This window comes from Sphaeramia orbicularis, chromosome 11 (genome assembly GCF_902148855.1).
Source record: "Sphaeramia orbicularis chromosome 11, fSphaOr1.1, whole genome shotgun sequence".
In the NCBI taxonomy this organism is placed as follows: domain Eukaryota; kingdom Metazoa; phylum Chordata; class Actinopteri; order Kurtiformes; family Apogonidae; genus Sphaeramia; species Sphaeramia orbicularis.
The window spans coordinates 46,841,215-46,868,639 of NC_043967.1; the positions used below are offsets into that span (position 1 = coordinate 46,841,215).

Sequence of the window (27,425 nt, forward strand, 5' to 3'; positions counted from 1 at the left end):
AAATACCCAGACGCAGTGTTTACCTGTTGGACAACCGTTTAACCCAAACTTGTCATTAAAATAGGCCCATTTCTAAACATAAATATTAAGTATATACCTTGAATAGGCTACATCTTGTTGATTTTAATTTGAAATATTTATAGACATATTTTCAGACAATCCCACACGCATCATTGACTTTTACCGCTGTATGTGACTTGTGTAATATGTGATTGTGGCATGTCATCAGTCGGTTCCTTATACACATACATTAATGTGTGATCACATGTTGTGGCTTCAGTTTCCTCGAAGCGCTCCGCGGACCACGTGACTCAGCTCTCCGTGGTGTCAGAGGGGAAAAGAAACAGGTAAATTCACAGTCTCTCTCGCTTATTGTGTGAGCGAGTCGGTTCGTTATATTTTCCAACTTAGTTTTATCAACTTAGGGTTCAGGATATTTTTTCTGTCCTAAATCCGACTAGAAGGCCGACGACGAGAGCTCTTGTCGGTCGGTTGTGTAGCAGAGTATCTAATATTGAGCCGGGTTTCTGGTCAGTATCGCCTGTTATTTATTTTCATTTTAGGGGCCTGCAGGCCTACCTTTAGCCTCGGTCTTTTCTGTGTCTACAGCCCAACTGTCATATATTACCGGGGTCAAATGACTGATGATGTTGCAGAGTGGTTGTGGAGTTTAGGAAGCTGCTATAACTAACGTAGCAAACTAGCTAACGCTCCCTAGCTGACGACGTTAGTTTGTTACGTTAGCATAGCTAATACTCGTTAGCTGACAACTAGTGGCAATGGAATGAAATGGGCGTTTTTGGTGTGTCTGGTTCAACATGAACGCCGTACTGCTCGGTAGTAGCTGATTAGCTGGTTAACTTGCTGGCTATCGGGCTAAGTCGGCTAACGCTAACAACTCAGCCTGTCTAGCCAGTTTTCGGTTAGCTAGTTAGCTTGCGGCTGTTAAAGTTAGCCTCGTCGCCATGAGGTGAAGCCGTGAGAAGCGGAAGCTCGCCGAGACTTCAAAGCTGGATGATTTCCCCTCAACTATTAGCTAGTTGGCTAGCCTTTTGGCCATGTGGTTGGCTAGTGGAATTAGCGTTAGATATGTTCGACAGGCCCTGGCTTTAGGCTCGATTGTGGGCTAGTACAAACAGGGCTTTACGTAACGTATGCTAGATTAAGGAGTCGCTGTCGACAACAAGGTTAACAGTTTGTTATTGAGCAGAGATGTTGTCGGCTGTGTTAACTGTGTGTTTGTATGTTGACCCTCTCATTTAATGTATAATAAAATACACCTGCCATTATTCTGCGATGATGCACAGTCGTCTTAAAATATATCAACATCATCAACGCTAATTGGGATGGCAAAGGATTGCTTCATGGTCTGATGATGTAAATAAGTTTGGTTATGGCTGCACACTGGTAGTCCTCTGTACAGCAGCAGCCATTGAACCGTACCACTCACTTCCCGGGTCAAACCCGCGGGTAGCACTGGTTTTAGACATTGCGTGCAAAATGGCCAATAAGATTCTCATGGGTAACTGTTTATCACAAGCGTCAGTGGAAACGAAGCGGGCGCTACTGTTGACTTTCTCCCCACTGAGCAATGAGTAAACAGGCAGTTTGGGGAAGTAGAATTCAAGTATAGTGGACATGTACATGTGATAAATAGGTCACAGTCATATGTGTGTAATGCCTGTCCATTTTTTTCATCCTCAGGTGTTATTCCCTTGTAAATACTGTTATTTGTATATACTGTAAATGATGACGTCCATGGGCGGGAACCGAGCCCGGGGCAGCTGGGAGCAGACACAGGGCCAGACACAGAGCCAGACACAGCACAAGCAGAGGCCTCAGGTACCCCCACGCCCACTCCCATTACCTGTCACACCATCCAGGTGCACACTGATATGTATTGTAACTGAAGATGGGCATAACAAGTATTTGTAAATGTCACTTGAAGCATTTGATGTGGTGAGGAGACCACGCAAGTTCAGTACATGGATTTATAAACATGTGCATGCATAGTGCAGTGATATATCAAAATAGATGATTATTTTAAATGGTGTTGAATTTCACAAGAGGTACATCCCTATTTAGTACGAGTTTGTGCTTCTCTTTGATTGCACAAGTGTTGATTATATCACTCCTGTTGAAACAGGCTACCGCAGAGCAGATTCGACTCGCACAGATGATTTCAGACCACAATGATGCGGACTTTGAAGAGAAGGTCAAACAGGTGAGAAGATGCACAGCATCCTGTAGTAACACTTCATTCCTACTCGTCTTTCGGGGGGTAGCTTCAGTTTCTGTGTGAAAATGGTGAAGTCACACAACTTTCTAGTATGATATGTATATAGATTTTCAAAGGGTGTGAAGTATGTATGAATCTTATATTTGTACAGTTTGTTGATTAAAAGCAAACAAACCCATAAAGCTGATGGCAAAGTATTCTTTGCATTAGATTAGACCTTTGAAGTTAATGGCTTATCTGAACTATACAGACTCAAAGCTTCATAGACACTTTTCACATGCAGATGTAAAATTATGTGAATTGCCTAATTTTGAATATTATTCGATGTAAAATCTGGCATTCAGTTGCATTTGGCTTTTAAATCTTGTTGCATAGAAGTAAAAACAATAAAGCTTAGAAAAAATCAAGAAGTTTAAAAGTGGGCTCAAAGTTCTGCACACAGGTCAAGACTCTTCTGATAGCACCTTGTCTTTTGTATACTAAACTGTACTTTGCAATAATTTAAAAATAATTTGGATAAGGCATTGATTTATTCCGCACAGAAAATACTCTTCAAATGTTACATGCACACAAGCTTCCTGTGTCTTTTCTTTGATCCTGTGCACTTTATTGCTTCATAAAATAAGAATAAACCTTTAAAAAATTGAAATAAATCCTTTATAGTGAAGTGAACATCCTTCACCTTTACATAATATTTTCTCTTTTGCCATGTTCAATTATGCAGCACAGACTGTCACAGATTCATGCCTCTCCTCTATTTCCCAGCTGATTGACATCACAGGCAAGGACCAGGATGAGTCTATGATCGCACTGCACGACTGCAACGGGGATGTCAACAGAGCCATTAACGTGTTGCTGGAGGGTAGCCCAGACACTGTGAGTATTGGCTTTGTGTGATGGCTTAATGCTGTGAGGGCCTGATTCTGGAGAAATCAGTGTCTCACTGGGTTAGACACCAATGTGATACAGGATTTATGGAGACTTGTTTGTAACATGAACCTTATTCAAGGGAGCATGGATGTCCTGTTCATGCACTCATGCTAACTGCATGGAAAAGTGCGCACGTGGATCATTGTTTGACAGGTTTTCATCCATTCTCTGTTGTTTGTTTTTCTGTAGTTTAATACCTATCAGTATAAACATAAGGGGTAAATGCAGTGATTTGTAGTAGATGAATTCAAAATGTGTGAAGAATTAAATACTGGATTTGATAAACATAATAGTTGATGATGGGAAGGCAGAGTGCATTTTGTCAACATTTATTGGATCAGATAAAAGGTTATCTGTTTGGATTGTTGACATTGTAACTTTGTAACATTGTAAGTTTGTAAATACTTAAAAATGAACTGGTTCAGCATAGTGTAGTAGAAAATGATTGCAAAGTGGAACATAATTGTTTTTCCTTACATTCTATTTAGTTCTGATCACAGTATAAGATTTTAAGACAGTGTTTTTAGAGTTAATTTGCCCTCTTTTTCACACTTCTTCATAAATCTTGCTTTTTGATGCATCAGTGCAGAGGTAATGTCCCTTGCAGGACAGTCAGTGAAATCAAATGAAGTTACTTTAATTTATATTGGCCAGTATCACTAATTTGTCTCAATGGACTTCACTGTCTATAGAATTTAAAATGCTCTCTTTCCTGACCCTGTGTTCAAGTGAAGACAAAAGCCTTTTTTAATGGGGGTAAAATGAGACGATGGCTCAGGAACAGCAAGTAATGTTTGTGTAGAATTTTGCACATATACAGAAAATGCATAGCACTTATTGCAAAGAATGTAAGTGAATTGAAAGGAACAACAATGTAATACTGTCTGTACATCTTCCCAAGGACTCCTGGGAAATGGTGGGGAAGAAGAAAGGGGTGTCAGGCCAGAAGGAGGCTAGCCAGGCAGAGACCGGAGAGGAAGGAAAAGAGAACAGGGAGAAGGGTGGAGAAAAAGATGTAGCACGTCGTCGAGGTGGAGCTCCACGCAAGGGCCGTGGAGCCAGCAGGGGCCGAGAGTGTAAGTGTCAACCACACTACGACTTTACTGTTATTTAGTGATGTTAGTATATACAGTGAGTAAATGAAACAAAAAAGGGTTGTGCTGAAGCTGCTTTTCTTTTTTTTTTTTTTGGTCTATTTTTTTGCTTTCTATTTTTGGCTTGTTTTCTCTTTAACAGCATTTAATTTAATTTTTCTTTATGGATGAGATACCCACCCAGTGAGTAAACATAAAGAGAGTTTGTAATGCTGCAGTGGCACACTTTTCTAAGTAGGGATGGCACATTAAAAGGCTGTGCTTATCTTTTACAAGGAGGTGAACTCAGACTGCTGTTGTCTGGAGCTCTTCATCTCTATGGCTGCAGTATTTCAAACTACTCACTGGTCGAGTTATTTTACTAACAATGACAAAATAAAAGCCCTTCTGTTTAGTTGTTTTGCCTTTGCAGAACCATTTAGAGCAGTATTATGTTAATCATGGCTAACATGTTGCTAATCAGCACCAATATCCCCTCTGGTCAACGGGCAGAGAGCTGCACCAGACATATTTAAGTGTCTTGTTTTTAGTTAATGCCAGACTTCCAATCTCTGGTACCAGACCATTAGCGTTTTGTGTTACAGGAATTGTTTTATTGCACGTTTATGATGCTCGGTAGTGTCACTTGAACCACACCAGCAGACCCTCCTTCACCTTAACTCTGGTCCTAAAGGGAGAGAGTGAGTGCTACTGCAAAGCAGTGGTCATTAGTCATGTCAATTTTAGTTGACAGGCCACGTTGGGCACTCATACTTATTAAATATTTATTGATACAAATTTTCTCTAAACTGCTGCATAGTTCGGGGTCAGGAGAATGGCCTGGATGGAGGCAAGGCTGGAGTAGCTGGAAGAGGAGCAGAACGAGGCCGAAGGGGAAGAGGCAGAGGAAGAGGGGCTGTGGGTAAGTGGTTGTAATCATTTTTAGTAGAACTCCTGGGTGAAAGAAAGGTGTCATTCAAAGAAAATGGGCTCTTTTCTTCTTTTTTTTGTTTCTTTCTTTTGCTGCTACCATTCTTTTTTTGTGACAAAAGCTGGAAAAAAAAACAAGAATCTGAAGTAAGCACTACTTGTCTTTCAGGAGTATCTGGACGGCGAGGAGGCAGATTTTCGGCGCAGGGCATGGGGTAAGAGAACACCTGCATTGCCTAAAACCAGAAGGCCTTTTGTTTCACTTTTACCTGTTGCCATGGTCACCAGAGAGCAGGACCCCGTCCTATTGTTGAGCTTTAATCCAAAGAAGGGAGGGCATATGTGAGCCAGTTGAATTGAATGGTGTGGGCTGAGTATCTTTCAAGAGTGCATGGTGTCTAAACATTTTGTTTAGAGTAACGTTTGGATAGATCCACTCAGACCCAGTTGTTTAATTGTGAGACCATCTCAGTTCCCTGGATTCTGGTGTATTTAGTCAGTATTTTGGTGCTTTTTCAGATCATTGTTTGTATGCACGCAACATGGCACTGAATTAATTTGCATCTTGTACTAGCAGCTTCATTCTAAAGTTTTACAACAGAGGAAGTAAGTTTTCTTTCAACTACAAAATGCTGCTTGCTAATTTAATCCTTGAACAACTATGGCTGTCTTGAGAATCTGACAAATTTAGGTGTAATCTCATCTCATACTGGTTGTGGATGTTTATGGTCTTGTGGGCTGTTGAAGTAATGCATATTGGTGGGAGTAGAGATGGAAGTAAACAGTGTTTAAATTTGCTCAAAGTCAAAAATCTGCAACAAAAACCCAAGCAAATGCATAAGGTTAGGTGTCATTTAGAATGATCATACTGAAGTACAAGTCACACTTTGCTCCTCAGAGGCAATCAGCACAGTTTATAAGTAATAAAATGTAAACCATGACCAGTATGCTTGTGTTTCCCTGCCCATACCCTACAGCTGTTGAGTAAAGCAGATGCTCTGTCCTTATCCAATCCAAGGCTCGCCCTCCATCACTGACACAGTTCACTTGGAACCCAAAATTTTCCCACACAGCTGATTTGAAGGAAACAGGCATGTCTTTTCGCTTCTGTGTGTAATTTGCACTTTCCATGGTGTGACTGACTCAGTCAGATGTCAGTCAGATTGAGTTAAACTTAGCATGGTGTGTTGTTAACTTGCAAACAGGTTACATCTTAAAGTTTCAGTGGAACTCTCACTTGTGACATTTGCTTCCACATCACCTTAATCATTCCTATAGCCTATTGTGTAATGTCTGATCCATATTCTGGGCAAAATATACCACTATACCTTTAATATGTAATGAGGTCAACACCTGAGCCTGTGATAAATCGGTGTAATAATTTGTGATTCAAAGTCAGTAACAGGCTCATAAATTAAGTGTACAGAGACCCCAGACCAGAATGATAATATTTTGTTGTAATTTCTGAGTTGAATATATGAACAGATGCTTTCATAAGTAATGTAAAAAGATTACTTACTAAAGGCATTTTTATGGTTTGTGGTTGTCAGATTGTGTGAAATTGACCAACAGTAGTAAGCATATCCGCAGCATGTGGATGCAGATATTAAGTTTCCTATGTCACCATAAAATACTTACTTTTTTCCCCCTCACTGGGCTCAAACCAAGCTTTTGATTGTGAGCTGGGACTTCCCAACTGTAAAGGTATGCAGGGCTAGTTGAGATGTTATTAAATATCCTAGCCCTCCTTCTTAACACCAGGCAACAGTTTTGTGATTGCTTTAGCTTCTTGTTGCTACCAGATACAGTTTAACAGCTTGACGTCAGTATGAGTGAATTAAAAGAAACACAAGATTTTAATGGAGGAAAACTCAAAGCAGATTATGTGTTTGAACATTTTATTACTGTGATTATCTTTTTGTGTGTTTTTTAATTGATATTGTGTGCTAGTGCTTCTTGGATCATGTTGAGTCTCATCTCAGACACACATAATCCACATGTGTTTTGTTTCACCAAATTAAGACTAATGCATTAGAGCTGAAATGATTAATCAATTAGTCATGGATTATTTGTCATGTAAGACTTTCTCTGGTTGTAGCTGACATGTTAAGTTTGTCATATCTGATTACAAACAATATATCTGTGTTTTTGGATTGTGTATTGCAGTCTTACTTCCTGTGAGTTTCTTAGACTGTAATGGCCTGCCTTGACTAAAAGCATATTGGCTGTCCTGCATTGTGTTGTGACTGATGACTATTGAGTAATTGTCATGATGCCAACACGGGCAAACTGAAGACATAATGCTTATGCTGCTGCTCTGGATTGTAGTCTAAAAACACAAGCTTTGTTTCACTTGTACTTTGTCGGGCGTCTTGTAATTGTTACCATCATTTTTCCTCTAAAGCCAGATTGATAAGGGGCGGAGATATGATATTGCAGAGGGTGAAAGGTGAGTGCATCTGACGTGTCTGTTGTTTTTGCTTTCTGTAGGGGGATGGCCATCAAATAGCATCACAATCGGAAACGATTACCCCTTCTATTTATAGGACTTGGAGTTGTTAACCTGTTATGAAAATTGACATTAAAAGTGTTCACACAAGTCATTAATGTGTCCAGATTTGCAATACAAGTATCCTCATCAAATAATAAAACTTGCTTGCCTTGGCATAAGAAGTGTTGTACTTCATGTTGCTAGGTTGCACAAGCTGTAGATTTTCCAAGTCTACACAGATGTGTGGGTCTTGAGGACCATAGTGGTTTGCTTCAGTCTGCCGTTTTCTCTTCCTGTCTTCAAGCCACAACCTCATTGTTTCTGACGTTTATCATTTGAGTAAAATGCTTGTGATATATATGGCAGTACTGGTGATTAATACAAACTACAAGCATTGTGTAATGTGCAGACGGAGAAAACTGAAGAAAATTAAGGAATAGTGGTTTGAAGTTGACTTGTGCTTAAACCTGAAAAACTTAAACGGTGTGTGTGAATGTGGCTAATGTTTGTGTTTGTCCTGGTGGCTCTTAAACTGTTTGCATCAATCTCAAGCCACCTTTATTCCCCCATCATCTCTTCCAGAACATTCAACCCTGCTGACTATGCTGAGCCAACCCAGACAGAAGAAAACTATGGAGGGGGCAGCACCTGGAACAACACAGGAAATATGGAGCTGGAGGAAGGAGCCAGTAAGTGAATTTATTAAGAAATGTTATCATGCTATAAGAGAAGTTAATCTTATCAATGAAGCATCTGTTTCCTATCATACGAATTTTAAAATCATGTTTAGCATCTCATAAAAGTTCCTGTAGTAAAGATGGAAGGGAGGTTTAGACAACATTCACTTTTTGATGTTGGACTTTCATCACCATTTGCACAGACATATTGCGTTTCCAGAAATCCTTGTCACTAGATGATTAAAGGAGAATGTATCTTTCCATTACATTCAGCTGATTTTCTCTGTCTTTCCTCAAAGGGTTGGAATACTCTGCAGGAGAGGGAACAAATTACCCGCCTAAGTTTGACTCTGCTCCAGGTAAGTCTGTCTTCAGTTCACTAATGTTTTGTTTTTAAACATTCTGTATTCTGTTTGAATCCTTCTTTGCCCACCTCGATGGTATTGAACTGTTTTACTGACTCAGGTGCCTGGAGGACTTCCACAGAGGAGTGGGGCACTGAGGACTGGAATGAAGATGTGGGTATTTCTCATTTTAACCTTGTGCAAGTGCTTAAGCTTTGTTAAGCACTTCTTAAAACAATGCCAAACTCATACATCCATTAATCTGACTGATTAGACCCTGCATCAGTTTCTAAGTCTGTCTCCTCTTATGTAGCTTTCAGAGACCAAGATATTCACAGCTTCCAGTGTGGCGACTGTGCCGCTTCCTCAAGAGAATGTGACCATCACCAAAGGACAGAGGTGAGTCACTAATCCATTTCTTAGTACAACTTAATGATGTGCACTGCTGTTTTTTTTAAGGTTTTTTGATAATAGTGTTATCTGCCCATTATATAGTACAGGGGGCAACTGGAGAACATGCTTTTTTTTTTTTTCACCAAACTTGCTACAGTATAAGTTATGTATTGCCTTCTATCACTTTCCATCTGCACTGTTCATCCATTTGCCATTATTTTATTTCCAAAGCAGAACTAGAAAATCTCTTTTTTTTCCAACAAACAAATGGAATTGGAAAGGGCAAACTCAAAGATGCCAAGCTAACATCATTAACCACTAGGACTTGTCAATCCGTGGTAGTTGATATACAGAATGAAATGGCATTGATTTTATTTTGATATTGCATCACTTTACGTGTTTCTTCTATTGAGGCGTGACAGTGTTTGCATCTCTCTTCATCCCAGCATGTCAATGTCTAATTTAATTCTAATACCATTTCATAACAAGTGGTGCCAGGCACAACAAACCCCACCCCTCACATGTATTGTAGCTTATTTTGTCATCGATCCAGCTGAGTGTCATCATGTCTACATGTGTGTTGATGTCAGCATAGACATAGACAGCATAGACCACTTTCACCCATTATAAGTAAATGGTATAAAAAAAAAAAAAAAGATTTTAAAAATTTGAACTTTGACCTACTTTTCCCAAAATGTAATCGCATCTTTTCCGGGTCACTGGCAATCTATAAACCCAATTTCGTATGAATTCAACCAATAGTTTTGCTGCTACAGTGTTAAAGAAAGAAACAAATCGAATCAAAAGCAATACCCCTTACCTCCCCTTCGGGGGGCTGTGGTAATAAACCAAAAATCTTTCAACACTTCTTAGTGTCCAAATGGAGTTGATGGAGAAAGGTTAACTATGCATTTGCTGGTTACATTTTAATCAGTAAAAGGAGATATCAGGCTTAAAATGATTACGAATCTTCTAATACAGTGTCAAACTACATTAGAAACATCGTATCTTATTGAGATCATTGCTTTTGACTAGGGTGACTTCTCACATGCAGTGACATGTCTGAAATAACAGACAAAATGAAATGGTCACCGATCGACAGTTATTGCAGAACTTTTCCTTCCAGGTAGACAGACACATTTCCTACCTCACCTTTAATATATTTTATTCACCTCTGCCATGATATAGGATTGACCTAGCAGTGCTCCTGGGGAAGACCCCGCCATCCTCCTCTTCAGAGACAGAGAATCCCCCAATGGAGGCCACCCAACCCCCCTCCTTGTCTCAGTCACTGGTTTTCAGCAATTCCAAGCAAGGGGTGCCACTGTCCCAAACATCCTCCACAACCCCTTACACTCAGCACAGCATGGTGAGACAAAGAAAACACAGCAGCTTCTTATTTTGACATTTGCACCAAGGCTCTTTTTTTGCAACTAGAATACTATCTTTATACCTACAGAGAAATACAGTACATAATCATAATGTTACAATTATGCTGGTGGAGCCCCTTTTAATAATATTGATATGTATTCTGTCATTGTAGGTCAGCATGCTGAGCAAAGGATTTGGGGATGTGGGGGACCCTAAAGGAGGAAGCACAGGGACCACTGGCTCCCAGTTTCTGGAGCAGTATAAAACAGCCCAGGCACTGGCCCAGCTCGCTGCACAGCACTCTCAGACTGGACCTCCCAACACAGCCCCCTCATCATGGGACACCAGTGCCTCACTGGGACAATATGGTGAGAGAACACGTCAGAATAATTATTTTACTAATTACTTTAGAGGCTGCAAATCTTACCAAATCCCATTTTAAAAGACTTTATGACCTGATTTAGCTTTTTAAATATCTCTGACGACTATCTGTTAGTATATTCAAATAATGGAAGGCATTTTAGAGGACATTTGAGCTACTGCCATTATTGTCTTTTCCTTAGCTTTCCGTTGCTCTTTTCCAGATATGAAGGCTCAGCCTGAGTCTGCAGTCCATACACCCTTTACGAAGCGGCAGCCCTACCAGGCTACCACCTCAACCTCGTCCATGTTGGATGTTTTCCTGCAGGACAAAGGCCTGCCCCCTTCCTCTGTCTCTTCATCTTCTTCCTTGCCCCAACAAACAACATCCTCACCCCATGTGGCACCTCCACCTGCTTCCTCCCTTCCCAAAATGGCAGCAGTTCCATCTCTTGGTCAGCAGGTTTCTCCTAGTTCCTCAGATGCCCAGGGTTCAAGTCCACTGCCTTTGCAACAGCATAAACTCAAACAGCAGAAGAAGAGAACTTCCATTACAACAAAGGTAACGTTCAAATTAGAAAAGCACTTATTTGAGTAAAATGTGCAGGATGTCTTTGAATGTGGTGTTAATTGGTTCATAATCTGGGCATGTCAATAAATCCCATTTATAAACTAGCAATCAACTGATACAGGTTCTTCAGTGGCTGATTCTGATTATTTAGGGAAGGATTTGAGGTCTCACAAGTAGGGGTGTTAGAAAATATCAGTTCTGCAATATATCGCGATATTTCATTTCACAATACTGTATCAGTATTAAAAAGTACTGTATCGATATTTTTAGGTATTTATTCAAATGCAGATATTGTGGAGGTTCTTTTTTTTGTTTGTATTATATTTATTATTATTTAACACTCTTTTATTAAATAATGTTTGTTCCTTTGTTGGGATTGCACAAAAATAATGTTCTGATGTTGGTTCTGAACTAATAGAATATGAACATTTGAACAGGATTTTAAACTGTAATGTCTGTAAAACAGAATTTCAGTTTGAACACGGGAACATTTTGTGATATAGCATTAGATCCTGTTCTGAGCAAATAAAAATGTGTTTAGAATTTGTGCATATTTCTGGTGTAATTCAATTCTTCATGGAAATAATCATTTAAAAAAAGAAACAAACCAAAATTTGCCTTTTTAGCAGTATCATGATATATTGTGAAATATCGTATCGTGATCCTAGTATTGTGATTTGTATCATATCGCCAGATTCTTGCCAATACACAGCCCTACTCACAAGCATTAAGTGGTTATTTGGACCCTCTAGTAAGCTTCTGGTGGTCCATCTTTTTCCTCTAGTATTTATATCTCAGGATAAATGGAAGCTTGTCTAATAGATTCTCACGTGCTGTCAGAAAATTTCAGGTTATTCAATGTAATGCATTTTCTTTTCCTCAGCTCAACGGTTGTTAATAGGCTCCACTAACAATACTGTAAAATTACTTTGTTGCGTTTTTACCAAGTCAGTAAGCTAGCAGTTAGCATTAGCATACCTTTTTACCGAGTCAATAAGCTAGCAGTTAGCATTAGCATACCTTTTTACCGAGTCAATAAGCTAGCAGTTAGCATTAGCATACCTTTTTACCGAGTCAATAAGATAGCAGTTAGCATTAGCATACCTTTTTACTGAGTCAGTAAGCTAGCAGTTAGCATTAGTACTTGACCCCCTTAATTTCACACCTTTTGCCCAGATGTGGTCACTTGTGGCTCCAAAAATCCCACATGGTGACAGCCAAATCACTAACTCCTGGCTTTAAAACAGCAGTTAAGAAACCAATGAGTGACATTACAGTTCTTCCATCCAGTAATTATGTACAGCCTATCTTACAAACATAAGAGAGAAACTTGACATATTTTGCCTTTTGGGGGGAAAAAGTTAATAAATTAGAACTACGGACATTGTTTGACAGCAGCTACACAGCCGAAGTCTATGCTCCCTGCACTGCAGATGTATCTGCGTTAACTTGGTGGTTACCACTTAATGCAGTGGAAAATTCAGACCTTACAAATTATCTGAAAGTGGAATTTTATTTGTATCTTGAAAGAAAGCAAATGCACAATATGATACACATCTTAACATGACTGGTTTTAATGCTTTTCCTGTAGCAGAGTCAGGAGCTCTTTGTCTACAAGATGGGACTGTTAAATCCTGTGTGCAGAAACGAACCTTTCAGCCCCTGATCCTGGGATTGAAGAATCAATCCTCAAGTGTCAGGCCAGTCTAAAAATGCTCTTAATCCCCCACAGATTCCAGCAATGGCAGTGGAGATGCCCGGTTCAACAGACATCTCGGGTCTCAATCTTCAGTTTGGAGCGCTGCAGTTTGGATCAGAACCAGTACTACCAGAGTACGAGTCCACCCCCACCACCACAACACCAGCCAACCAGGTTCAGAACAGTCTCTACACTAGCCCGAGCAGGTTTGTACAGCTACACAAAATAATCACGTGTAGTAATCCACCGTGGATGTATCATGAAATAGAACAACCACATCAGTTTGGATCTAATTTCTTAATACTTTTGTAAATGTTGCAAAAGAAAAAAAAAAAAAAAAAAAGCATAGTCACATGAATCAGACATGTGGGGTCACAAAAGTGCACTTGGTCACAAATTGAAGTTAATGATTATAACTTGTGACGCTTTTCAACTTGGTCTTGTCAATGCCATTATGATCTGCAGTGAGTCAACTCCAGCTCTTTCCAACTCCAGCCAAATGGACCTTTATGATCAGAGGGCGCCACAGACACGACGCTACCCTCCCTCTGTCTCCTCCTCCCCTCAGAAGGACATGCAGCCCAAGGTGAGTCCAAATCTGCCTGTTTTGCTTTAAACTGAACATTTATTTTAGTGCAATGGTTGGCCAATGTGATCCGGTATAGCGTTTTTTTATTATTCGCTGCTCTGTTTAAAAAAGCAATCATCTTGTTTGATTCAGAAGCACCCTGTGTGTATATCTGCTGGCCAAAACAGAAGTGAGACATTTTATTCAGTCAGTAAAAGGCTACTTTTGCTACTCTAAATTCAGTGCACACAGAACAGCACACTGAGGGCCAGTATATTATCATTTTTGGTAAAGATAGTAAGGATATTAGAAACCAACTGTCATGTATTGAATCAAACAAGCTTTTTTTTACATTTCTGTTATTTCTCATTCACCGCCTTAATTCCTTCATTCATTGCTAAGCCCATATTTAAAGATGACTCATGCTAAGAGTTAATTTTTAAGACAATACCAGGTGTTCTTAATAAAACTGTGCACTTGGCAGATGGTGTTATTCTGGCCTGTCATTGTTCCAGCCTTTGTTTTATTATGTTGCAGTCATTGTAATGCGTTACTGGTTTCAAACAGGACTTAAAATGCTCTGAATATCAAACAAGGTTCTTGGTGACTTGCTTCCAAGAGCCCAACACCCTTTAACTTCTTATCAATGGGCTGTTTCCATAGAAACCTGTGAGCTCACCTTCATTCTTGGTTTTACAGAATGGCTTCAGTTCAATACAAGCAACACAATCTGTGGAAGGTTAGTGTCTATTTTTCAAACTTTTTTTTTTCACCCCTCTAAAAGCATTGTTGGAATATCTGAGAAATTTGTCACACAACTTTTCCTGATTGCGATGAATTCTATTTTCTTTTTTTCTCTAGCTGCAGCAGGCTCTGTAGTGAAGTCCACCCCTGATTCGGTCACACCCGCATCGGTCTCCAGTATGGGTACTTTGACGGACAGCGGCTCAGGCCCCGCCTCCTTGTTGACTACATCTAATCAGACATCCCTTAGTGCTTTGGGGCACAGTGAAGACCTGCCGCCAAGCACACATCCCCCTCCTCAACACAACAAGTGAGATTTTACTTGGCTTTTGTATTGGCAAGAATGTGTCAGTACTATGTGGAATGTACTGGGTGTATGATTCAATACATTGCGATACTGTGAAGCAAGGTGATTTGTAAATTACTTCTAGGGAAACAGTCACCATATAAAGAAAACGCATGTCCCATTAACATCCAACTTCAAAACACTACTACATGATCAATCTGTGCAAAATTTGTCTGTAAAAAACAAAATTCTGTGACAATTCTTTGCATTTGAACACATTTAGATCAGTGCAGTCAGGAAAGTGTATCTGTTTATATTTGATCCATGTACTGTACTGCTCCCTGAACTTGTCTTTCTTGGTTAAAAAAACACATTTTTTACTCTCCCAATGGATAGTAACACAAAAAAATCTTAATGTGACCTCTAAGGAATCCCATGTATTATTAAATGTGATGTAATTGTTCAAATGTTTTCTGAATTTCCATGCGCTTCTGCAGCTCTCTGCCATCACAACAGAACAGCCTTGGACCGTCTTCAGTCAGAACGTCTAACTCAAGCTTATTGGTGAGTTCTTTGTATGTCTGTATTTTTACCTCTCCTTATGACATTGATTAAGAATGCTGTCTTTTTGCCCGTTTTAGTATTGAAAGAGTGACTTTTTTCTTTACAAGGTAGAAAAAATTGCTTTTCAGTAGTGGTGGCATACATCCCTCTGTCTCTGACCACATAAAGCTGAATTTCCTGTAATTGGCCGGACACATTAGACATTCATTCACCCCAATGGAAATGTAACATCCAGTCTTTCTCTCCTTTGTTTTGTCATTACAGCATCCCAGTGTAGACGGTGACTCTAGTCTACACTCCTCCTTCCCCTCCTCTGTCTCAGCTGTGCCGTCTTCGTCAGTACCCTCCTCTTCCTCTGTGGCTGCTGCAGCACAGGTGTCCTTAGGGGCCCCCCAGGCTTCCTCGGTAGTTTCTGCCACAGTTTCAGCCCCTTCCGGCCTCGGCCCTGTAAGCAGTCTGGCCATGGGCCTCAACACTGCCTCCATGGGTGCCCCAGCCGCAGCAGCTGCAACCATTTCAGTTTCCACAACGGCCTCGACCATTCCCTCTTCAGCTACTTCCTCATCCTCACGCAGCTCTGCAGCATCCTCAGGTTAGCAATAAGCAGTGACGCAGAAAAATAAACACACTACGTTTTTCTTTTTTTTTTTGGTAAGATGTTAATTTAATTGCATCATTAGTGTGGTGAGTGCCTCATTCTGTATTGTAACTTGTGTTATTGTGGCTTATTTTAACTTTGTGTAGCAGGTATATGAAGGTGGGGTGTTTTTTGATGTTAGAAGGCGAAGCCACAGCACGCCAGCTATTTTTGGCACCAAATCGATGTAAAATCAATATTGACAACATCAAAACGGACTAAAATTACTTGTAACTGATGCATTGGTTGCACGTATTCCCTGTAGATGTCTTTAGTAATTTTTGTTTTGAGATTTCTGAGTTGCAATTTTTCCAGTTTTTGTACACAGATATTCTAAATTGTTAAAAAAATAAATAAATAAATACCCCCCATTTTGAAAGCTGTTGATATTGAATGTCAGGCTTTCCGGAATCATCAGCTCTGTTTTCATTCTTATTTGGCAAATTGTATAGTTGGTTGTTGTTTTTATCTTTATGTTGAGCTATAACATGATATCGGGTGATATTATTTTCTGTGGCTTTGATGGTTTGATTATTTTTGGGTGTTATGCTGGTCTGTACAAGTGGTCACATTTTAATCTTGCAACAAGAAAACATCTACTTTGTTCTTTGTTTGGAGGCATTTTAAGCTTTTATTTAGTTGAACAGACAGACGGGAAATAAAGGTAGAGAAAGGGAGGCACCTAGACTGGGAATGCTGTGACTGATTTTTCACAGAATGCTTTAGAAATCTTTTGACTCGCATCTTCTTTAATTTCATAAATGAACAACAAACTGTTAGTGTATTTGAGGTGAGCACAACATTTTATAATATCTTGTGTGGGTATCAATTGGTTTCCATTTCCTTACTGTAATCAGTGAGGTCTTCGTGGCTCTGACTCATCTAACTCTGCTTGGTTTTTCCTTTGACGCTTTTTCTTTTCCTGTCTGACATGTTAATTTGTTTTTGTTCTCTGGCAGTGAACGATGCGTCATGTGGTGTAATGTCATCTTGTTATTTATTGATGCGGCTTTGGGAGAAATTAGTAGCACTTGGTTTGATACAAATGATGTCTGGTAATTGAAATGAGGCAGAACAACTGTCTAAAGTACAAAACACATTGAAAAAGGTATTGGCTGTGATGAAGCCCTGGTTTTATTTGTATATTTTAGTTTGTAATTTAGGAATATCGTGATATATTTTGACTTGTGCTGCTGTGAGACGAGTAATGTGTTTTACAGTTTTTGACTTCTTGTGCAAAGCAATTAATTCTTTTGTATTTTATATGACTTTGTAAATTCAGGGAAAGCACCTCCAAACCTGCCACCTGGAGTGCCCCCTCTACTGCCCAACCCTTACATCATGGCCCCTGGACTACTGCACGCCTACCCTGTAACTATCCAAACCAATAGTATCTGCAGTCTAGGCTGTATCAAGTCATCACTGAAAATGAACCGTCGTTATTTCTAATACGTTTGTTTATTTGCAGCCTCAAGTGTACGGCTATGATGACCTACAGATGCTGCAGACAAGAATACCGCTGGTGAGTACTGATGTAATAGTTTACGTACGAGTGACATTCAAGCGGTGCACGACCTGATATTATTCCTTATTGAATGACAATGAGACATTTTCTGTCTGCACTTATTCCACTCCAGGATTATTACAGCATCCCATTCGCAACCCCCACAACTGCACTGACTGGCAGAGAGGGCAGCCTGACAAGCAACCCTTATTCTGGTGAGCCATTCATTTTAATCTGTTTTTGCAAAAGAATAACAGTTTGCTCTGTTCAGCAGCATCAGTCTTGATGTGTTTAGTGGCTAAATGTCTTTGTGTACCGAGTTAACTCACAATCAATAGTTCCATTTAAAAAAAATAACACTTAAGCTTTGCCACTGGCCAGTGATACAGATCTTTAAGTAATGAATCTTAATTACATGCTTTGCGATGGCACTGGCTGTTTTCTGTAGTAAACGTTTGAGATGAGTTTCTTCAAGGCTTGAATAATGTAACATATCCACTCTACAACAAACTGAAAAAGTATTAGGGGAGTAATTCTCCTTTCTTTAGGTCTTATGTTTATGTTGGTCTGACTCACAGGAGGTTGTTTCTTTCCAATGGCTGAGTTTTTCCAGTCACTATTCTTCTCAATTTCTGCTATTGAGGACGATATGAACAGGATATTAAATGGCTCCATCTGAGCTTATTCACGCTTAAAATTGCAAGTTTTGCTGGAGTTTAGATAGTATGATAAGGCAGATCTGTGTGTTTCTTTGTGGCATTTTCTTTAGCGAGGACTTTGCCATCCTAATGCCAGGGTTCGACTCTCCACATGCAGCAAAACGGGTGTCTCCATGCTCTTTACAAAGGCACTGTTGCTGCATCTTTTTGACTCGAAGCTGCCCCATGCAGGTGTGATTGATTTAAGAAATCGAAACAAGCCGGAGCTTTCCCACTCCCTTTTTTCAGATTGATAATGGGTTCAGCCAGACCTTTCCCAAGCGCTGGCACAGTACTAAAACGAAGTGTGGAGATTGGTCTGGCTATGTGACACTAACTTGGTCATAATCTTTTATGCTATCTCTATCCTTTAACTTTAATATAATATCCTCCTCTGTCCTCCTCCATCTTCCCTTTGCAGGAGACTTATCAAAATTTGGGCGAGGCGATGCATCATCCCCGGCTCCAGCCACCACATTAGCTCAGACACAACAGAATCAGACCCAGACTCATCACACCACCCAGCAGCCCTTCCTGAACCCAGCGCTGCCACCTGGCTACAGCTACACAAGCCTCCCATACTACACTGGCATGCCAGGCCTGCCCAATACCTTCCAGTACGGACCTGCTGTATTTCCGGTGAGAAATCCTTAAATTGATGGATACTATTACAGTCATGCTGCCTGTTATTCTCAGGGGGCAAAGACTTGAGCTAAACAGTTGATTCTTTTCTGCTTTTCTACATTCTCTTGACATTTTATGGTATGATTCGTTGTCAGGTGGCTCCTACCTCGTCAAAGCAGCATGGTGTGAATGTCGGCGTCAACGCATCAGCCACACCCTTCCAGCAGGCTAGTGGCTATGGTTCCCATGGATACAGCACTGGTGAGGCACTAAATATTGAATCGGCATGTTTTGAAGGCTCATACAGGTTCTCCTAGGTATACCAATAACTCTGCAGATTCTCACAATGAGCCAATTTCTCATTGATGCGGAGTGCACAAGTTATGTATACTTTGTCATTTTTACAAAGAGGACATCTTTGTCAATTCAATTGTTGATGGTTCGTGAACATATTGATTACTTGCACTTGAACTGTTGCCCCTCATAAGCAAATTCTGCTACCAGCATGGATTTTTCTTTCCTGGTTTAGTCAGAATATGGCATTCTGTACGCAAATTTTCATTTCATTGCTTATGCACACAAGGAACTTTTCAGCTGTTTTGCAATGGAAAGAAATGTTGAATTTTTCAGAAGGTTTTCCGCAACACGATATATGAGATTACCATTTAAACTGGATGGGAAAGGGACGAGGGTCTTGAAAAGTGGTTACTCCAGTTTAACTCCATAAGAGGTGTTAGAGTGCAGTCTTGCTGTCTTCCATGGCTTGCTTTGCTCATTTCAGGAAGTGGAGTTTGTTCCCGGGCTTTACCACGTACTTCATCTCCAGAACAAACACTCAAACACATCAACAAATGGAGCACCCATCAGTCACATGTTTCTTAATATGACTTTGTGTCCATTTACTTTTGGCAGTGGCCTTCTGTTATCTTGCTGTTATTTTCTTTTCATTTTTAGCTATGCTTTATTTTACATTCATGCCTCAGTTCATTACTCAGTATCCACCACACGTGCAACACCTATTTGTTCTTAGCTGCACCATCTGCTGCTTTCTGCCATCACCCAACTCAAGCTCACTCTCCACCCCCACCCCCTCCCACACACACCCTGCCTGCCCCCTCACTCCCCCTCCTCTCCCCTCAGACTTGGGTCATATAGTATTCGCAAATGATGGTTAGCGTTGTACGATTTCTTGTACCACATGCGCACAATTTACCACAGAGACAATACATTTGTTGTCTAAGTTCAGAGGGTTTCTGCAGGTCCTTTAAGAAAATCTAGAACCCAATAATCAGGATTTTAGACCCCATTAAATCAAATGCAATATGCTCACCTATATGTTCATAGTTGGTTCACAAAGTCAGTTTGTAGGTATTTGTCATGGTATTTTAGAGTTTGTCATTTCCTGGAAAATGATTAAAAATAATAGTAGTTCATCTGGCACTTGAGGGCAAAAACTCATTTTACATTACACTCTTTCTTGAATTTTTGTGTCCCCTGCTGTGTAACTAATGAGCTATTTGGCAGTTATGGATTGTTGGTCCACAAGTGGAGTTGATAAAATGGAGCAGACTTCTGAGAGGGGAGGGGGAACCTTCTTAGAATGGTGTTCTTACAGGCAGTGCTTAAGTATGCAAAAGCACATAGCACTCTGCCATGTGTTTCAGTGAGATTAGTTTTTTGATGTGTTATTAGGAAGGTAACACTAGTTATACAAAGTCTAAAATCAATCTCATTTTTGGAGAAAAATTTTTATTTGTGATGCCATGACAAAACTATAAAATGAAATGAATGTGGAACCAACAAATACCAATAACTGTGCAGTGAGGCCAGTCAGTGCACATGCAGCTTGTGGGTTGTGATGTAGTATGTGGGCTGACATTAAATAAATATCCTAGAGCCAATAAATTCCAGTTAATGTTACTTTTCATGTTGCTTGAATAGTGCATTTAGGGCTTGTTGGAAGCCTGCTGAAAATAATTAAATTCCACTTGTCAATACATAGTGAATATATTTTTAGTGCTCTTAATTTTAATTTGTGGAAGGACTCAGAAACCCGGTGGCTCATGTTCGACTTGACACTGTATCTATTGTCATCATTCGGTAAATTGTCGATGTGGTACAAGGGTTCAAATACACGCTACAACTTATTTGCGAATGCTATCTGAGGCAGGTCTGCCTCCCCTGCCTGGTGTGTCTAACGCTGTGGGCTGCGGCTGTGTGTCTGACTGTTGCAGGCTATGAGGATGTGGGCCAGGCTTCAGGGAGTGGGGATTTCTGTAAAGGCGGATACGGCACTGCCGTGGCCGCTGCCGCTTCTGCACAAAACAAGCCAACCAGCTCTGTCACCGGGCCTGGAGTCGGTGAGTGCCGCCACATGCCAAATTAAACAGAAAGAAAAGCACCCTGTCCCTCCCGTCTTCCTCCTTGTGTCAACAACCATCCTTCTCCCCCTCTTTGCTGTCGTTCCTTTGCCTCATTGCTGATGAGCTCCGCTGTAGGAAGACCCGGGACAACACATCTGCTTTTAGACTGTCCAATGCAGCTTGCCTCTCTTACAAGCCCCGTCTGCCAGTCTGTTCTCTTCCGGGGCAACTCGTAGTCAATCCAATTTATATTTCAGACAGTGAGGCTGTCACAAAAAGTGTTAGATCACAAAGGCTGCCCCAAATGGATGAGTTGCTGTGGATGATACTGTCCCATTTTTCCTCTGTGGTGCTTGCTCTTCACTCATGTTGTCATTGCCGGTATGTCTTGTTTCCAGAGTAACAGGCTTGCTGTCCTGTGTGAGTGTATGAAGTAGGTTTTAACCCAGGAGAGAAAGAAACAAACAAAAAATCTCTCCAGCACTTGATCAAGATACCGCTGTGCTCTGAGAGAACGTGTCCGTGTAGCATTGAAAGAACTTTGCATCCAAAGTGGCTACAAGGGTGTGCATTCAGTCATTCACATCTGGTAACCGAGGAGGACACCGCTCTTCCTGGTTTGAACAGTGCCTGAGCGTTTGATCATCAGTATTTGTGTTCTGAGAATTGAGTGTTGTGTCATTTCCAAGACAAATCACACATGAGAGTTAAAGAGGTGTTAAACCCAAACAGGCCTGGCCTTGAGTTCTGGAAGTATCAACAGTGGCAGCTTATGCAACAGAGGCAGTTATTTTGTTTTCATAGTCATGGTGTGTATCGTTTTTTTCTTGTTTTTCTCACAGCAGACATTTTGGTTTGTTACAGCAGAGTTAGCACAGTTGTTGTTGATAATGTTAACAGTGGCTGTGTTGCACTTGATCTTTAATTCCACTTAAGGGGTATGCATACTCCAGTCGGACAAAGATGGAGCTAAATATAATGCAGCCACTGTTATTGATAATGATTACACTAAGGATTTTCAGTCTGTAATGAAAAAATACTGTTTTTCATACATGACTGTCATGTCCACAAGAATACAGATACTGCTTTAAATTAGTATTTTCCACTTCTGTTTATAAAAAGAAAACGCAACGTCTCCAAATTAGTAACACATGGAGAAACCATTGTTAGTAGCAGACTTTAAACTGTAGACGCCACAGATATTAGTGAATGCAGCAGATGCAGAAGTCATGACATTTTGCAACAGCAGGTTAAGATTTAAGCTTCATTTACTTTAAGTGTTGGTTCGGGTGGTTAAAGTGTATTCTTTTATTATGAGGGTTTCGACAACAACGATTCATATCCGGTCCATCTCCCAAAAGTGTACAACTTGTATACCTACAATATAGAACCTATATGTGATGTTTTAAGGTCCAGGTTCATTACACCAAACAATAATGTTGGGGTGAGACACCTGTTTGTTTGTTTATTTATTTATTTTCCATGTCCACGTGGATACATGCTTACCAAAGTTTTTAAGATCTCCTCTTTGGAAAATGTTTTTCTGACCTAAAGTGGTGTTTATGTGTAGAAGAAAACTGTTTTGCAATGAGGAGTGTTTTCAGTCCAGTGTTCCAGAGGGGTAGGGTGGGGGGGCTGTGCACGAGTTGGTCTGTTTCTGTTATCCATTTTTAAGGAAAGAAAAGAACTACATTGTAACAGCATTTAATAACTTAATAATGACATTTAATAAAGAAAATGGTATGAATTATTGAGTCATGATACACTCACTGACATAGTCGCCTGCAGTGCAGAATGACTCTGAACGTCTCTGGCAACACATTACAGGTCGTTTGTCCAAGTAGAGTTACCATCGTGCATGCACGAATGGGCGTTTGATCCGGTAGTGACAGGCAGCAGAACCAACCCATAAAGATGAAAGATGCTACCACTGCAACCGCTGTTCCATGTTGTAAAACCTTAAAGTTTTAAATTCAAGACTTTAATATGCATACCCTAATGTGTAGGCCTATTACTATTATTATTTCCTTTTTTTTGTATCAAATGTATGGTGTGGCAGCAAGGATTTTGCCGTGGCGTTGTGTTATCTGTTGTGGTGTTGTGCCATGGCAAAACCTTCCCAGCAGAAACACTACAGTCCGTAGTTGGGGAGCGTGTCATGAAAATGCCACAAGGAAGGTCTTTAAAATACTTACTTTCAGTTTCCATCTTACTTTGCGCATGGGTTGACCCTGTTTGGCGTTTCCATAGCAATACCAGGGGGTCAGTGTGTGCCAGAACAGTGAGAGCTGTAATGCTCAGATCCAGTCAGACTTGAACCTTGTCAGTCGTCTGGAACTGATAACGCCGTTCCACCATTTGTGTGTCACCTCTCATCCTGTCCATCTCATCCCTACTCACTCTGTTTCTTTCTTGGCTGTTCAGATTCTCCTGAAACATCTGTGAATTTAGGCTTTCAGAGATGTTTGTACCTGAGATTTCCCGGGGTTTGATTTGTTTTAAAAGCCATTTGTAGATACTAGATCTTCTGTCTCTGCCACGGACTTTGCTATAGCAGTCCACAGCAAACATGGTGGATAAAACAAGATCACAAGGTTGTCCTATTTGCCCTTAATGGCTGTTTTTTCCAAATTTTACACTAAATCTTCGTCCTGTTTTCTCTGTTTCTGCAGGAGTCTCTGTGACGTCAAGCAACACGGGGGTACCAGATATTTCAGGGTCTGTTTACACAAAGACGCAGGTAAATATAGTGTGTGAAATATGGCTTTTTAGTTGGTGTTCATGTTTGCTTAAATACATTGAGCTCTGCCATAGAAGGAAGTGGTTGTAAATAGAAGTTGGATTTATTTGTGGTGCAGGAACTGACTGACTAAATATAGTCTGAATCTGAATTCTAATTTCTGTTTTCATTTCCTGTTCAGTCATTTGAGAAGCAGGGTTTCCATGCTGGCACGCCGGCAGCGTCCTTCAGCCTGCCCTCCGCCCTGGGGAGTGGGGGACCCATCAACCCCCCGGCTGCTGCTGGCTACGCCCCGGCCCCCTTCATGCACATCCTGGCACCGCACCAACAACCCCACTCTCAAATTCTCCACCACCACCTGCAGCAAGATGGACAGGTAGACTCACATCACACACACACACACTGGCTCTGCTGTTTTGGCTGTATGTACATGTATGAACTTTAAAAGGAAGCAAGGGTTTTTAGTCGGTTTTTAAACAGTAACCACTAGTCCTGGGTGATTGGATGATGAATACCAAGTGGCAGATGATTAATTTAAGCAGAAATATCTTCTTTTTTTTTTTTGTGCATGTGTTCTGTCTGCAGAGAAGTGATAAGAATTTGGGAGACTTGTGATGAAAAGATAATGGATTACTCCACTTTGCTCTGGTTCATTCTCTGCAGTTTAAAGTAGTTTTACTTTTAGTTTTGTTACTTTTAAATGAAATATGATGGATTCTTATATGTTACATCTAAGGATGTAACGATTACCAGTAAACCGATAAACCGCGGTAAAATTGCAGACGGTTAGTATTACCGTTTAAATTCTAATTATCATGATAACCATGTTTGATTACACAACTTTTCCAGAGAAAACGCCTATGTAAAGATCTGCTTTTATGTCAAATATTTGAGTATAGTTTTGATTTATTACAATTTTAATTGTATATACCCAATATCTGGAACCAATATTCACTTTTAAAGTCTTTGAAAAGGTTCGTTAAGCATCTGTGTGTTATTTATGCAATAAATTATATACATTTTTCAAATCAGATTTTATATATTTTTTTGTTTTCAGCCTTTTATGTTTTATAGTAGGTTAAAGTGAAAAAATAATAGGCAGATGATATAGATGATGAAGTTGTGCTGAAAAAAAGATCCCAAACGTGGATTTAGTAAACATTTGTTTATATAGTATATAAAGGCAAATTCAATAGGACTGAAAAATGGACAAAATAGGCTCAGACCACTAAGGGTTAATATTTGAATGTTTCTGCCAACAGAAGGTACACTGTACCAATTATTTTATTTGTTTTGTTTGTTGTTTTTTTGGGGGTTTTTTTGTTTGGTTTTTTTTTTTTTTTTTTTTAAATACAACTTGGTTAAATTATTTCAGTGTGTGTATTAGTACTTTTTAACATTTTCAGCACAATTTCAGTAATACCACGATAATGATGATAACCGTGATATGAAATTTTCATATCGTTACATCCCTCGTTACATCTCAAGATAAGCATTTTGTAATTGTTTTGTTTCATCTGGAGTCCATCTTGGTAAATGGTGCAGCACTGAGCAGGTTCATATGAATTGTTCTAAACCTTATAACACAATGAAGATGCTTTTTTTTTAAAAAAATATATAATATGGGACCTTTAAGTCTCTTCAAATTCTTTTCATGCCAACTCTCTCAACTTGTTAGTCTGGATTCAAAAGTGTGTTGAGGAGTAGTTTTCATATTCTGGAGATTTCTGATTTAAATTGTGAATGTTTAGGTGTCTGATGGTGGACTTTTATTTTTGACAAATGTGCAAGACAGATGGACAGGAGTCTGTTGCCGTGGTAACCACCATTTGATCAAATGTTTGCAGTTCAAGCTATGGTTTGAAGGATGTTGCTGAAATGCAACTATGACCTAAAGTCTACTGAGTATGGATTTACATATATTGATGAACTGATTGCATTTATTGTATTTTACTCATTTTCATTGAAATCAGCAGCACCTGTTTGTATTTAGAGCGCATTACTCGAATGATAAAATTAATAATGAACATTACAAACAGTATTAATGAAAATGTAAATATACTGTCTTTGGATTCTGTTCTATGGGTCAGAACCTGGAGACAATGAGAACCACTGGGGTAGTTTACCGTAGGAATACGTTTAAGGTCTCACAGATGAACCATGTCTCGTCTCCTCTCGTCTCTCTAGAGCGGCACTGGACAACGCAGCCAGAACGCCACCATTCAACAGAAGTCTCAGATCAACAAGTCGGCGTACAACAGCTACAATTGGGGCGCCAACTAACATCCACTGTAGGGCCCCCACTCCGAAGACGAACGGGGGCTCGTCACTCCCTCTGCAAACGGTCTCCACATATAAACTCCCTCTTTCTCCTGCTGAGATTCCCTCCCCAGTCTCTTGGCCCAGCACTCCTGCAGCTCTGACCGCGGTCGGAGGAGGTGCTGTGCCGAGAGAACGAGCACTGTAATGATGCATGGATGGGTGAGGGGAGGGGAGGGCCAGGAGGGGCTTAGAAGAGAGGGGAGATGGAAGCTAAAATGGTTAGTGAAATACACCATCAAAAGGTGAAATATTGAGTGTTGGGAATTTGTATCGTGTTAATCCTACCGCCCCACCCCTTTGCTTTCACTTGTATGTAACATAGAACTGTTTTCTAAAAGAATGAGCGTTTCCTGTACGGTCTTTTCAGTTTTGTTTTGGTTTTTTTTTTTCCTTTTTTGGTCTGTTTCTCCCCCTTTCTTTCTTGCTGATGGGGAGGAATGAAGTAATATCTGAAGGTGGGGGGACAGGCTGGTTTTGTATTTCTCACCCTCAACTCCCCACTTAATTTTGGTGGAAAGTCTTCTCTCAACGGAAAAAAGCCCACTCAATTTGCTTAATTGCCATTTCTTTTCTTGTTTTTTTTATGCAATTTTAAGTTTTAAGAAACAATTCTCTAAATTGGTAGAGTTGTAAGTTTATTTTTTACCAAATATAGATATATTATATATAAAGACATATAATAAGCTCACTGGCTTGGACTGTGAGGAAAGTGTGTTTGTCATGTGATTGCGTGCATGTTTGTACACACGGAGGCTGTGGTTGTGTACTGTGCTTTGTTTTTTGCCTAGCACAGGATTTTTCATGGTGTAAAATTTTTTTTCCATTAATCCCACACTTGTACAGTAACTGTTGTCATTAATTATGAAGATGTTGCTTAAGTCCCACCTGTTATGCAAGAGAAGTTGAATGATTTCCAAGGCCAATACACACCCAGTCTGCCTTCCAGTGTGTTTTATTTTGTTCGAGGCCCCCCCACCTGCTCCGCCGCCTGTCCCCTGACATAAGGAAACCTGCAGCATTGAATACTGATGGACAGAATTGTACTATGGGTTTTTTTTTTTTTCTTTTGTCAGTGATTTATTTTTCTTTTTGTACTGTGCGTTTTAAAAAAAAATTTAAATGGATAAACTTGTCTTGTACATATATAAAAAAACACAAGTACTGTAGTCCCTGTTTGTTCGATGGCTTTCTCCTTTTCCTTCTCAAATCCTTGCAGACTTGTTAGCTTTTTGTTTCATATATTTTTTTTATTTTGTAAAAATATATAAATATTAAGTAAATAAACAATAAAAAGACA

At 40.0% G+C, this 27,425-nt stretch overlaps 1 protein-coding gene across 9 annotated transcripts; it reads left to right on the plus strand.

The window, feature by feature from the left end:
* The first annotated feature begins 250 nt into the window (after positions 1-250).
* ubap2l (ubiquitin associated protein 2-like) lies at positions 251-27,425 on the plus strand. 9 transcript variants are annotated; one of them, XM_030146824.1, is made up of 30 exons: positions 251-347; positions 1,705-1,842; positions 2,147-2,224; positions 3,005-3,115; positions 4,071-4,245; positions 5,063-5,164; positions 5,342-5,387; positions 7,577-7,621; positions 8,246-8,352; positions 8,640-8,699; positions 8,806-8,858; positions 8,998-9,083; positions 10,266-10,446; positions 10,621-10,816; positions 11,033-11,370; positions 13,112-13,284; positions 13,544-13,664; positions 14,310-14,385; positions 14,508-14,700; positions 15,174-15,240; positions 15,505-15,832; positions 17,160-17,248; positions 17,346-17,399; positions 17,515-17,596; positions 18,501-18,718; positions 18,859-18,964; positions 20,938-21,063; positions 23,739-23,806; positions 23,988-24,182; positions 25,994-27,425. In XM_030146824.1, the coding sequence occupies exons 2-30, from the start codon at positions 1,747-1,749 to the stop codon at positions 26,087-26,089; spliced, it is 3,666 nt and encodes a 1,221-aa protein (XP_030002684.1). In that variant the 5' UTR covers positions 251-347; positions 1,705-1,746; the 3' UTR covers positions 26,090-27,425. The 9 variants fall into 9 exon arrangements, with proteins under 9 accessions (XP_030002684.1, XP_030002683.1, XP_030002685.1 ...); XM_030146823.1 differs by lacking the exon at positions 251-347 and adding an exon at positions 354-530; XM_030146825.1 differs by lacking the exon at positions 251-347 and adding an exon at positions 354-530 and having other exon boundaries at positions 13,574-13,664.

Excerpts from the sequence above, each read along its gene's own strand:
- ubap2l (XM_030146824.1), top strand. The coding sequence starts at position 1,747 with ATGATGACGTCCATGGGCGGGAACCGAGCCCGGGGCAGCTGGGAGCAG. Across the intron at positions 8,353-8,639 it reads GGAGCTGGAGGAAGGAGCCA|GGTTGGAATACTCTGCAGGA; the intron begins GTAAGTGAATTT and ends CTTTCCTCAAAG. Across the intron at positions 18,965-20,937 it reads TTCCCATGGATACAGCACTG|GCTATGAGGATGTGGGCCAG; the intron begins GTGAGGCACTAA and ends TGACTGTTGCAG.